Source organism: Coregonus lavaretus (genome assembly GCF_964263955.1).
Source record: "Coregonus lavaretus genome assembly, chromosome: 33".
In the NCBI taxonomy this organism is placed as follows: domain Eukaryota; kingdom Metazoa; phylum Chordata; class Actinopteri; order Salmoniformes; family Salmonidae; genus Coregonus; species Coregonus lavaretus.
Genome location: NC_140020.1, coordinates 19,665,732 through 19,679,969, shown reverse-complemented (window position 1 = coordinate 19,679,969; position 14,238 = coordinate 19,665,732). Strand labels below are relative to the sequence as shown.

General features: G+C 41.9%; 1 protein-coding gene across 1 annotated transcript in view; it reads left to right on the top strand.

Annotated features, from left to right (window-relative positions):
• The first annotated feature begins 2,999 nt into the window (after window positions 1-2,999).
• Window positions 3,000-14,238, top strand: part of cd2ap (CD2-associated protein) — a 73,964-nt gene continuing 62,725 nt past the window's right edge. Inside the window, exon 1 of the mRNA XM_084150990.1 lies at window positions 3,000-3,245. Within this exon, the coding sequence (XP_084007116.1) occupies window positions 3,242-3,245 (4 nt within the window). The 5' untranslated portion in view covers window positions 3,000-3,241. The remainder of the gene's footprint in view (window positions 3,246-14,238) is intronic.

Genomic DNA, 14,238 nt, shown 5'->3' with positions numbered 1-14,238 from the left:
CAATTTCAAAGATTTTACTGAGTTACAGTTCATATAAAGAAATCAGTCATTTGAAATAAATGCAATACTTCCACTAGCCTCTGTGTAAAAACCAAAACCAAAAATCTATGGGTTTCACATGACTAGGAATACAGATATGCATCTGTTGGTCACAGATACCTTAAAAAAAAGGTAGGGGCGTGGATCAGAAAACCCGTCAGTATCTGGTGTGACCACCATTTTCCTCATTCCTTTGCATAGAGTTGATCAGGCTGTTGATTGTGGCCTGTGGAATGTTGTCCCACTCCTCTCCAATGGCTGTGCGAAGTTGCTGGATATTGATGGGAACTGGAACACGCTGTCATACACGTCAATCCAGAGCATCCCAAACATGTTCAATGGGTGACATGTCTGGTGAATATGCAGGCCATGGAAGAACTGGGACAATTTCAGCTTCCAGGAATTGTGTACAGATCCTTGTGACATGGAACCATGCATTATCATGCTGAAACATGAGGTGATGGTGGCGGATGAATGGCATGTCAATGGGCCTCAGGATCTCATCACGGTATCTCTGTGCATTCAAATTGCCATCGATAAAATGCAATTGTGTTCGTTGTCCATAGCTTATGCCTGCCCATACCATAACCCCACCGCCACCATGGGGCACTCTGTTCACAACGTTCGCATCAGCAAACCGCTCGCCGACACAACGCCATACGCCTGTCTGCCATCTGCCTGGTACAGTTGAAACCAGGATTCATCCATGAAGAGCACACTTCTCCAGCATGCCAGGGGCCATCGAAGGTGAGCATTTGAGCTTTCCTGAGATGATTTCTGACAGTTTGTGCAGAAATTATTCGGTTGTGCATACCCACAGTTTCATCAGCTGTCCAGGTGGCTGGTCTCAGACGATTCCGCAGATGAAGAAGCCAAATGTGGAGGTCCTGGGCTGGCGTGGTTACACGTGGTCTCCGGTTGTGAGGCCACTTGGACATACTTCCAAATTAGGAAAAACAACGGAGGCAGCTTATGGTAGAGAAATGAACATTCAATTCTCTGGTAACAACTCTGGTGGACATTCCTGCAGTCAGCATGCCAATTGCACACTCCCTCAAAACTTAAGACATCTGTGGTATTGTGTTGTGTGACAAAACTGCGCATTTTAGAATGGCCTTTTATTGTCACCAGCACAAGGTACACCTGTGTAATGATCATGCTGTTTAATCCGCTTCTTGATATGCCACACCTGTCAGGTGGACGGATTATCTTGGCAAAGGAGAAATGCTCACTTACAGGGATGTAAACAAATTTGTGTACAACATTTAAGAGAAATAAGCTTTTTGTGCGTATGGAACATTTCTGGCATATTTTATTTCAGCTCATGAAACATGGGACCAACACTTTAACTGTTGCGTTTATACTGTATTTTTGTTCAGTATACATACCATAGTTTGCAAAAAGGATTTCAGATTTCCAACAAATGGTGGCAAGCAGCACATTCCACTATGTGGCAATGTTAGGGTTTGCAACACAAGGTGGCAGCACATTGCACTAATTGTCAATGTTCACAGATCAGAGAGATATGCTATAGTATAAAAGCCAGCAACCAGCAAATTAAAGTCCATCGTTTTCTGACAGTGGACTAGGTTGCATTAATAATATAACATATATTCCCAGTATACAGTTTCAATATACAGTAACTGAAAATAGTTGGTACTTTGCTGCCATTGCAGTATTACTGTAAAAAATTAGTGTGTGTATTTATTTGATTGAATTAACCATATTTTAAAAAATCAATAAGAGATGGTACTGAATCTTCATTCTCTACTCTACTATAAAATATATCTCTATTCCCCAGTCTGAGCCGGCCCTGGTGTCCCTCCATGTTTAGTATTTCTGAGTTAGATTCATTTGAATAGATTTTGTGTTTACGCTGTTTTTTATAGGATGTTGATACTCTTCTAAAATGGACCCACTCAAGTGAATTTGCACTCTGCACTTCCTTTTACAGTGACACTGCATGTAGTACAGATAGACCAAACATGGGTGTCTCTGCTAAGAGGGGACAGGGGAGACAGATGGGAGTCACTGGACCAACTCTACATCGGAATTTAAGACCAGGGATTTTTCCTGAGCACATGAACTGACCAGGAGAAACTTGGGCCCTAGTCATAGCCTATAACTTGTGTTATGAGAGTTATATAGTTATTATAACACTTTGCTATACTATAGGTCCCCCCACCTCTCTCTCTCTCTCTCTCTCTCTCTCTCTCTCTCTCTCTCTCTCTCTCTCTCTTTCTCTCTCTCAATTTCAATTCAATTTCAATTTAAGGGCTTTATTGGCATGGGAAACGTGTGTTAACATTGCCAAAGCAAGTGAAGTAGATAGTAAACAAAAGTGAAATAAACAACAAATATTAACAGTAAACATTACACTCAGAAGTTTCAAAAGAATAAAGACATTTCTCTCTCTCTCTCTCGCTCAAGAAGTGGTATACGCGTATGGGACACTAAATGGATATGTAGGTTTATCACACAGTGTCATTTACAAGGTTAAATATTTATTTATAAGAAAAAATAATAATAAAAGAAGATGTTTTAGTAACCTATTTAATACAATGAAAGCGTGGAATTACCATTATATTCGCTGGACCCGGGTGAGAGTCCCGGTCAGGGCTACCCCCCGAATTCACTACAATATGATCAAGATAGGCTCCATGGTCCCATATTGCCCCCATGGACCGATTGTCGTCTGATGATGCAAATGTCAAAACTAATGTTCACCAGGAAGCTAATGGTCACTGATGACGCTCAACACTGATTCAAGTGATGGACTTATTTGATCCCCACTCCATCATTACACTGTTCATGCTCTCGGCTAATGAACGAATGGCAGTCCAACTTCCTCTCGCGGGACTCTCCTTTCTAAATATCGCGGAGTTTCCTGCTGTTTTGTATGTGTGTGGCAGGCGTAGTTTCAGGCAAGTCCAAGAAAGGTGGAGACTTTCGGGATAACTTCCTGCACAATAATCTTGATATCATTAGCTACAAAGATAGGTTTGGTCGGCTATTCAAGCAAAGGCGAATGGCTTAACTGTGAGCTAAACTTGATTATTGGTAGTGAATTAGCAAAAACCACCTTGGCTTAGTAAATACACATACAGTAGCTAGCATTCAAGCTGCTATATAACGCAAGCAACCGGATAGCAGATTCCAAACATCTGATAGCGAGACGGTCCTGGCTACATTGAAGGACAGTATGGGTGAGTATTTTCATTGTGTGGTTTTGTTTATCGTTATGCATATCCGATGTTCCCCGCTTCAAATTGCCTTGCTTTAACTATTAAGAGGGATACATCGACATCATCAACCGTGACTGGATTTGGAGTAACGTTATGCTCGTTGTGAGATGGATCAATCCACACACGTTAAATTAGCTAGCTAGTTACAATAAGTTAGCTACCATCAAGGCGTGATAATGTCAGCTAGCTAGCTAGGTACCTGGTTTCCATGCTGTCATTAGCTGCATCTTAACTCAATTATCTAACTAGATAGCTGGCGCTAACTAGGCAATTCCTTGGTCATGTTTTTGCGTCATTGTTATTTTTGTACAGCATTCCAAGCTAGGTTTGCCCTCGGATAACTTTCTTGCAAATATTATTGTGTCAAATTTCCTTGACTTTCGACAGTCTCACAACCAAAGTATGGAGGGTGTGAATCTGCATATCATGAAGCCAGTTAGCTGAAAGTGTAATATTCAGGGTGAAGTTGTTCAACCCTCCGCAATGTTGTGAAGCTGGTTCAGGTTAAGACTTATTTTTAAACATACTGTACACACGGCAAGTTGGTGTCTTCTGTTTGTTATTGGGTTGTCTTTTCTTATAGAGGTTGAGTAACTAACTTGCTTTGCAGCAGCTGATATGTTTCAACATGTCAGAGACAGTTGTGAGCCCCTCCTCACATTCTCTTCTTTCCATCTCATACTTTGCACATTACATTTTTACATTTAGTCATTTTAGCATACGATCTTATCCAGAGCGACTTACAGGAGCAATTAGGGTTAAGTGCCTTGCTCAAGGGCACATCGACAGATTTTTCACCTAGTCGGCTCGGGGATTAGAACCAGTGACCGTTTACTGGCACAACGCTCTTAACCACTAAGCTACCTGCAGCGTGGTTTGTCTTACAGGGTAGTTAGCATAAACGTAACTACATAACATATGGATTTTCATTAGAATAGGCATCAAAAGTCCCAATGCAAAGTTACACCTCACTTTATTTTTTCGAGTTATTACATAAAACTGATCAGAATACCAAAGAATGCTGACGTCATGCCTGAAAACATTTGCAGGGTGTGACGCAATATGGAGGACCTGGAAAGACAGCCTATTCCCTATAATGGAAAATACAACAGAAATAACTTCAAATGTATAACTTCAAATTAAACCAAATCGATTGTACTAATGACTACTATTTCCAATAAAATTTAAAGCCAACTTACAAGCAAATACTTTATGAATTTATAGTTACAAGTCAGCTTGCAAGGTTGCTAGAGTTAGCCCTACTATCCTGTTAATGTTACATTAGCACTGGGTGAGTTAGCCTGTTGCTATCAACACCTAGCTTACAGCTACATTTAAGTAAACAAAAGTTTTGGAAATACATAACGCCATCTAACCAATTTTCTAATAATGTTACCGATAAATTCGTTCATATGGCTGGAGGCTAAAAACAGCCAATATCTAGTTTCTACAATATATTTTAGTTTGAAATAATGTATTTCTGTTTTTATCTAGTTTTTACGCCATCCATTAACACCAACATTCACTATAAAACCTTTATCAACAAAAAAGCTTAGCAAATACCAACAATTATGGGGCAAAAATAAGTAGGCCTAAAACGTTTATTTCAAATAACCAAAAAATAATAGAAATAAGAGTATATAATAATATATATAATATGCCATTTAGCAGACGCTTTTATCCAAAGCGACTTACAGTCATGCGTGCATACATTTTTTTTTTTTTGTGTATGGGTGCAGCGCCATAAAAACAAGTTCCGAACAAATCGTCCAAGAATGTGCTTAATGCTCTGGTCTTATAAGGATTTTGGAGTCATTGAAAGGGTTGAAATTGATAAGTGTCAAGGAGAGAAGTGTCCAAGTAGGCTAGGTGCACATTTTTCTCAGATAGATTTAGGAGTATTCACAACTGCAACTTGAAAGTGTAGGCAACGCTCTTCAGGTAAGACTCCAGCCGTTCAGTCGTGGTGTACTTCTGAAACAGTGACTTCAGATCCTTCTGTTGCTTGCAGTGGAATGCCAGTAAGTTGCTGCTCCATTCTCATTTCACCTCTTTGCTGCTGTCATTGCAATGCCTCGATGAACTTCCAAATGGTGGGGTGGATAGCGGCAAGAAAATGTTATGCCAGCCCTCCACTCCATTGTTGGTCTTCGCCAAGTCTTACATTTACATTTACATTTTAGTCATTTAGCAGACGCTCTTATCCAGAGCGACTTACAGGAGCAATTAGGGTTAAGTGCCTTGCTCAAGGGCACATTTACGTCATTTAGCAGACGCTCTTATCCAGAGCGACTCACCAATTGGTGCGTTCACCCTATAGCCAGTGGGATAACCACTTTACAATGTTTGGGGGGGGGTAGAAGGATTACTTTATCCTATCCCAGGTATTCCTTAAAGAGGTGGGGTTTCAAATGTCTCCGGAAGGTGGTGAGTGACTCCGCTGTCCTGGCGTCGTGAGGGAGCTTGTTCCACCATTGGGGTGCCAGAGCAGCGAACAGTTTTGACTGGGCTGAGCGGGAACTATGCTTCCGCAGAGGAAGGGGAGCCAGCAGGCCAGAGGTGGATGAACGCAATGCCCTCGTTTGGGTGTAGGGACTGATCAGAGCCCGAAGGTACAGAGGTGCCGTTCCCCTCACTGCTCCATAGGCAAGCACCATGGTCTTGTAGCGGATGCGAGCTTCAACTGGAAGCCAGTGGAGTGTGCGGAGGAGGGGGGTGACGTGAGAGAACTTGGGAAGGTTGAACACCAGACGGGCTGCGGCATTCTGGATGAGTTGTAGGGGTTTAATGGCAGCAGCATCGTAGCAGTTCCATAATTCTGAAAATATAAAAAAGAGAAGCAGATTAGCAACCATGTTATTGGCCTTGGGCATGCTGTCATTAAGAATAATAAAGCCATTGTTATGGTAAACAAGACATATGGGAAACATTGGCTTTCTTCCAATGCGTCCGACCTTCTCACCAACCCATGTTGCCTGAAAGTATGTCAGGTGCTCCTCCAGTTGATGTTCCGGGTGCTGAAAGATACGGGTATCCAGCATAACTTGGAGATAACCCTGTCAGTGAGCGTTATGCAACCTCTGCATTCGAAAGCATTATATTCGGTGCACTTCCAGATGGAATTATTTGCGGTCTGTTGTTCCCGTCTGTAGGTGTAGCCTTCATGCGGCAGAATATTTTTTTGAAGCATATAGTTTTAAATTCGGGTTCCATTGCTTGTCAGTGACGTCACCAGGACCTTGGATAAGTGAGTGCCACTGGAAATTAGGTGGGCTATAATTTCCTCTTCATGTTGTAGGCCTACACACCGTGTATCCACTGTTTTCTGGCTGAATACTGACTTGTATCGCGGGTGACCTGCCAGCTTTTCATTGGCCTACACTATTGGTTGCATTTAAGACATTGGTCTTTAGTTTTATTTATCTCAGTATGTCAATGTCAGAGTATTGGTATTATAAAATATTATTGTAATTTTACATGACTGGATATAATTTTAGACCCGCAAATAGGATGATTCAGCCCCTGGTCTTCAGTGATGATTTTGTGATGTTCGATATTCAATTGACTTAATAGACTGTTAAAATGTTGGAGGAAAGGCACAAATTTTATATAAACATTGGATTTCTGTGGCACTAATTTCATAATCATTTTCGTTTTCCATTGAAAGGCCTATCCATGTGTCTCTCCTCTCTCGGAAAGCCTGCACACTGATGTCAATACCAAAGCTGATAGTTGTGACTTGATTAAATTGGAATGATGTGAATAATAATGATGACGGTGAGAGCCCAGTATAGCCTAACCCTTTAATCATAGGCTATTGTTACTTTGTGTCTCAAATCACAATGGCTCCATTTCTATAGTCAGGTGACAGAGATTTTTTAAAATTGAAACTTCCAAATGTTGACCTTTTTACCAGATTTCTTTTTTCGTATGAAATGTTCTATTTTCATAACTGATCAAAATTCGGTATGCTATAGATAATATTTTGGCCATATTTTAGGCCATATAAAGAACAGCTATGCATTATTTAATGAAAAGAAGCAAACAGACACATTGTTTCACATTCTTTAATAAAAGACTCATAAACAGAAACAAACAATGGACTATGCAGCTGGCTTCACAGTTTCCCCGGCAAATAGGCCTACAAGGAAAATCGACATATCTCGACGACGTTGAGTGCGCAAGGGGTGTCTGTGCACTGCGTAGTACCTTCCACAAAAACTTTAGCTCGACAAAGACACATAAGTGGAACCCACAGACCACAACAAAAAAGCCAGCCGATTTATAAAGTATAGAGAGCGGAGACTTACCGATTGACGGCTGAGTTAGCTACCAAAGTCAAAGAAGAGCCAAGGAGAGGCATTGAGGGAGAATCAGCTAGCTAATCCAATAGCAATATATCCATATTTAATTAAGCCGGTTTATCTCCATCACTGGTGACACTCACGGTGTACTGGTAGGTCGGTAGGAAATATAGGTTGCAGGGTATTTTTGTTCAGTATAGTTAGGTAGCATCGGTTCTTCATATGACGTTGAGAAATAGTGCATTGTAGGTAGTTCCGAAGATATCCGGAAATCAATGAAAATATATATTTAAAAACACTAAAACATAACTATGTTTGTAGTTATAGGTAACCTGATCGTGACTACAACTAAGTTACTAAGTCTTTGATCACACTGTGTTGTTACTTTAGTGAGTAAAAACGAATCGCTTCCTAACCTTTAAGCCCTTAGGTGTAGTTAACCTCAAACCTAGTGCAAAGTCAAAGTATCAGGCCTCCCTCTTTAACTTTGCCATTTAACTACCACACACACACACACACACACACACACATCAGAAGCTTTTCCGATCAGTGGGAAAGTATGCAGTTATGAGTTTCCTCTCTGCTGATATGGTGGCCAGCAGTTAGTCAGTCAATGTGTGTGTGTGCATACTGTGTGAGTGTGCGTGTGTACTACATTCTAGAGGAGCCTGGGTAGAGCTGCTCAGAATGCGGCTGGCAGGCAGGTCTCTTTTGTGGCCTTGAGTGTTTCTCCCTCTCCGATTTAATACATCACACTGTCACTGGGTTATGTAAGCCACACATTGAAACAGAGCCAGACCAGGAAGTACTGTAGTGAGGGAAACAATCATCTGGATCTGGAGGTCTTTTCTATCTAGCGCTCTCTGGCTCAGCCTTGAGAGAAATGTCCTTCTTGAGTAATTTCACTTCTACACTAGGCCAGGGCAGGCCCTGGGGCAGTTGTACACTCTCTTAAGCAGCATGTAAATGCTAAATTGAAACTCTAATGGAAAAAATATTTACAGTTGAAGTCGGAAGTTTACATACACCTTAGCCAAATACATTTAAACTCAGTTTTTCACAATTCCTGACATTTAATCCTAGTAAAAATTCACTGTCTTAGGTCAGTTAGGATCACCACTTTATTTTAAGAATGTGAAATGTCAGAATAATAGTACAGAGAATGATTTATTTCAGCTTTTATTTCTTTCATCACATTCCCAGTGGGTCAGAAGTTTACATACATTCAATTAGTATTTGGTAGCATTGCCTTTAAATTGTTTAACTTGGGTCAAATGTTTTGGGTAGCCTTCCACAAGCTTCCCACAATAAGTTGGGTGAATTTTGGCCCATTCCTCCTGAGAGAGCTGGTGTAGCTGAGTCAGGTTTGTAGGCCTCCTTGCTCGCACACGCTTTTTCAGTTCTGCCCACACATTTTCTATAGGATTGAGGTCAGGGCTTAGTGATGGCCACTCCAATACCTTGACTTTGTTGTCCTTCAGCCATTTTGCCTCAACTTTGGAAGTATGCTTGGGGTCATTGTCCATTTGGAAGTCCCATTTGCGACCAAGCTTTAACTTCCTGACTGATGTCTTGAGATGTTGCTTCAATATACCCACATAATTTTCCTTCCTCATGATGCCATCTATTTTGTGAAGTGTACCAGTCCCTCCTGCAGCAAAGCACCCCCACAGCATGATGCTGCCACCCCCGTGCTTCACGGTTGGGATGGTGTTCTTCGACTTGCAAGGACCCCCTTTTTTCCTCCAAACATAACAATGGTCATAATGGCCAAACAATTCTATTTTTGTTTCATAAGACCAAAGGACATTTCTCCAAAAAGTACGATCTTTGTCCCCATGTGCAGTTGCAAACCGTAGTCTGGCTTTTTTATGGCGGTTTTGGAGCAGTGGCTTCTTCCTTGCTGAGCGGCCTTTCAGGTTATGTCGATATAGGACTCGTTTTACTGTGTTTCCTCCAGCATCTTCACAAGGTCCTTAGCTGTTGTTCTGGGATTCATTTGCACTTTTCGCACCAAAGTATGTTCCTTCCTGAGCGGTATGACGGCTGCGTGGTCCCATGGTGTTTATACTTGCATACTATTGTTTGTACAGATGAATGTGGTACCTTCAGGCGTTTGGAAATTGCTCCCAAGGATGAACCAGACTTGTGGTGGTCTACAATTTATTTTCTGAGGTCTTGGCTGATGATGTCAAGCAAAGAGGCACTGAGTTTGAAGGTAGGCCTTGAAATGCATTCACAGGTACACCTCCAATTGACTCAAATGATGTCAATTAGCCTATCAGAAGTTTCTAAAGCCATGACATCATTTTCTGGAATTTTCCAAGCTGTTTAAAGGCACAGGCAACTTAGTGTATTTAAACTTCTGACCCACTGGAATTGTGCTACAGTGAATTATAAGTGAAATAAGCTGTCTGTAAACAATTGTTGGAAAAATTACTTGTGTCATGCACAAAGTAGATGTCCTAACTGACTTGCCAAAACTATAGTTTGTTAAAAAGACATTTGCGGAGTGGTTGAAAAACGAGTTTTAATGACTCCAACCTAAGTGTATGTAAACTTCCGACTTCAACTGTATAGGAAGGATACAGTGTGTCCGACTTGCTGGACTGGACGTGGAGGTATGTGTGCACACCTATTTGTGTAAACACAATGGTCCGACTCAAAATGGGCTGGACGTAACAGCTTCTAATACGAGGCTAAAGTAGGTAAAGGTGCCAATGTTTTGGCCTAGGTATTGGCTAGATATTAATGAGACTAGATCGTTGTCTGGCTCTCTACCCTTTTCTTTTATAAGGTGATGATAAAATCAGAAATCCCATTCACAGAAGCTTTATGATCAACTAGGCTACATGTTTAATGCACATCTTATGACAACCTTAGTTGCTAGTTTCATCCCTAATGTATTTTCATAGTGTTCTATAACTGCACCCACTGGTCTTTGATTGAGCACCAGTCTCAGATGGGATAGCTACAGCTTTTACGTCAATATAGGACTAAGGTCGTATTCTACTACACTGGCTCTGACGCTCGTCGGATGTGGCATGGCTTGCAAACAACCTAAATGCCTTGTATGCTCGCTTTGAGGCAAGCAACACTGAACCATCTGTGCGAGCAGAAATGTTTTGGTACCCTTCCCCAGATCTGTGCCTCGACACAATCCTGTCTCTGAGCTCTACGGACAATTACTTCGACCTCATGGCTTGTGTTTTTGCTCTGACATGCACTGTCAACTGTGGGACCTTCATATAGACAGGTGTCTGCCTTTCCAAATCATGTCCAATCAATTGATTTTACCACAGGTGGACTCTAATCAAGTTGTAGAAACATCTCAAGGATGATCAATGGAAACAATTTCGAGTCTCAATGCAAAAGTGTAAAGAAGGATTTTCTGGTTTTTTATTTTTAATACATTTGCAAACATTTCTAAACCTGTTTTCGCTTTGTCATTATGGGGTATTGTGTGTAGATGGATGAGGGGGAAAAAAATATTGAATCCATTTTAGAATAAGGCTGTAACAAAATGTGGAAAAAGTCTTGGTCTGAGTACTTTCCGAATGCGCTATATATAGCCATGTTATTTTTACTCTTTATTTTTATTTGTTATTCACTGTCACTTTCCATGTTTATTTTTTTATCTTATCTTTAACTGCATTGTTGGAGAAGGACGGTAAGTTAGCATTTCACTGTTAGTCTACACCTGTTGTCTACGAAGCATGTGACAGATAAAATTGTATTTAATTTTACCTACTTTTTCCATTACAATGATTTCAGCCGCCTTGGTAAATGCGTTGCTTTGTGCTTCAAAAACGCGCCTCTTGAAATTGAAAGTAAAACGCGGAGTCTTCTAGAACTAGGCCCTATTCTGCTGTGTCGACCACTGGCACACGCATCATAAAAGAGGCATCTCAATCAGTATTACTGGACAGCAGCTCAACATTGGGTTTGTCCCAGGGGCAAAAAACTCTTGTCACTAGCAATCAATTGAATCTGAAATTGCGTGTCATGGCATTTGCCTAGTCTACAGCCTCCATCAATGACCCAGCCTGCCTGGCTGGCTGAGTCCTGGATTATATTTTTCTCCATTGTCTGATAAACATCTCCTTTCTCAAATAGCACTTTTAAAAGCATTTTCACAGGCTAGTTCCCAAGACATGCACAGAGAGAACTGGAGGATATTGAGCAATGGGAGAGAGAGAACCATAGAGGGAGGGGGAGTTAATCTCTAGGTGCCTCCCTGCCTTGCCTCCCTTATGAAACTCTGCTGTGGAACGAATCCTAAAGCTTTTGATCATCTCTATGGCTGACTCTCCCCTAAGTAGTGTTGTGACACAGTGTGTTTCTGTTGCCAAAGGGCCTGAGTGAGTTGCTGATCCCAGTCTCTTCCCCTTGTCTCTACTTCATTTAGCATTAGCATATAGCCTAGCCCTACCCTCCCTATTAATGTTAGTTAGAGCGAGTCCTATACTTGCCAGTAATGGTGACTCACAAGAATGTGTACAATTACTTGGGGTTATTAATAGCGTTGTAGGTGGAGTTGTCTTGGAATGTGCTCTCTGAGTTTAAGGCTTTTTTTCCCCCCTTCTACTTCTAGAGAAACAGACCTGTGTTTATTTGGTGACCTTGTATGGAACAGAACGCTTCAGGCTTGACTTTCAGAATGTGTTGTGTTGGTTTTATAGTGGGGCCCTTGGAATCAACACCCAGTTGTTGCAAATGGTGTAGACTACATTCAGCCTAACTGAAGCCAATCAATGCTTTACATGGCAATCCTTATTATTGTGCTAATGTGTGTGAAAGCAACTGAAGTGTTCAATCAAAAAACCTTTCAGTCATATTTGTATCCAAATATAGGCTATATGATTCTAGTAGTATTCGAGATTGTTCCTCTTTCACTTCAAGTAGGGCTATTGCTTCACTTTCAACCAGTGTGCTCTTAGGTCAGTTTGTTACAAGGCCACCACCTGTGGGGCGCTGAATGCTCCTGTTTCTGTGTGTGTATGTGTGTACCACTGAGTGTGTTCGGTGTGTGTCGCCTGCCTGTCTCCCCCTGAGCGGGAGAGGAGGCTGATTACAGACTGGAAGCCATGGTCCTGTTCTATTGATACAGTAATCTAGCAGCAGAGAGATGCTCTCATGAACTCAACCCAACATGAAAGCTTTCTCTGCTTTAAGTCTCAGGCCCTCTTCGTTAGAAGACATTTTAACTAGCCTTCAGCAGGACTGGCTTTCCATCAAAGACACAAGTACCATACACTGTAGGATAAAGAGACAGAGAAGAAAAAGCAAAGCCTACCTAACACTTCAGTGACAGAAATACATTTAAGACACGTTTGTGTTGACAACTGTGGGTTACCGAGGCAAGCCAGGCCATGTGACCACAGCCTCAGTCATCTGAATCATGGCGGCTCATCATCCAGTTGACAAAACACAATTTATGTACGGCGATGCTTTCAGCTATTTGTCTCAGTATAATTTATGTCTATAATGATGGCCACTTCAGCAGAAATCCCCATAAGCCTATTGGGAATTGAAGCACAGTCAGAGTCGGGGCCTTTCCCTTGCTGATCCTCACTGAGTGCAGCACAATGGGCATCCCATGGTACCGTATGTGTTCTGACTGTGTAAGGCATTGTCAGCCTGGCAGCCCCGCTGACCTAAATCCTCAATACTATGCCATTAATGCACAGGCACGTCAGGCAGGCAGACAGGCCAGACACAGAAATGCATAGTACAACACTGAATGGATATCTGAATCACAAATTAATCTAAGGGTTGTCATGTGTAGCCTGTGTGTCTGTGAGGGATGCTGGCATGCTCACATGACTTGCGAGTGTTCTTGGAAAATAAGATCACTTTCCAATGTTGCCGTTAGTTTGATGCTTGGTTTGGCTGTTGGCGCTTCATTGGTTTTGTGCTTTGGTAGATCCAGACTGGCGCAGTGGGAGTAGTCGACAGGACATTGGTTGCATGGCCTTAGGCTACACTGGGACTCTACTGAACTGAAGCGCCCCCATCCATGTCTGTCTCAACAACATGGGCTGCTCTCACTACTATTGTGTCTTGGCGTCATAGTATTGATTGGTTTGTGACCTCTCCCTGTATGCATTTGTCTACAGTGTTTCCTCCTGCCTTGGATGTGCCAGTGGTGTTATTTCATTAACCCACTGACCCATTTATCTTGGACGTGCCAGTGGTGTAATTTCATTAACCCACTGAGCCATTTAATCAGCGGACCCACTTTGTTCCAGGAGCACGCAGGGCACAGCTAGTCTGGACCTCTCTCCCACTGTGAGCATATGCTTTGAATCCAGCCGTGTGTGTGCACAGTCCGCGCCCTAGGCCTATAGCAACTAAGATGTTTTGAGCAGGTTGAAATATTCAATTTAGTTTGTAAAGAAGGCCTAAGTGACTGCTATACTCCTGGACCAGTTTTTTCAGCCCATGTTACTCCTTCAAATCTCATAAAAGAGAACTGGAAGGAAGTTTCACCCACTGGTCAACATTGCACCTGAATGGGAGTATTCAGAAAGCCCCCAGCCTACTGTACTGGAATAGAAGGCCTAGCTGCTGCACTAACAACCTTTTGTGCTATAATGTGTTTAGGAAGGGATTTCATCCTGAGGAAAAACCAAGAGGGCTTTCTTTGT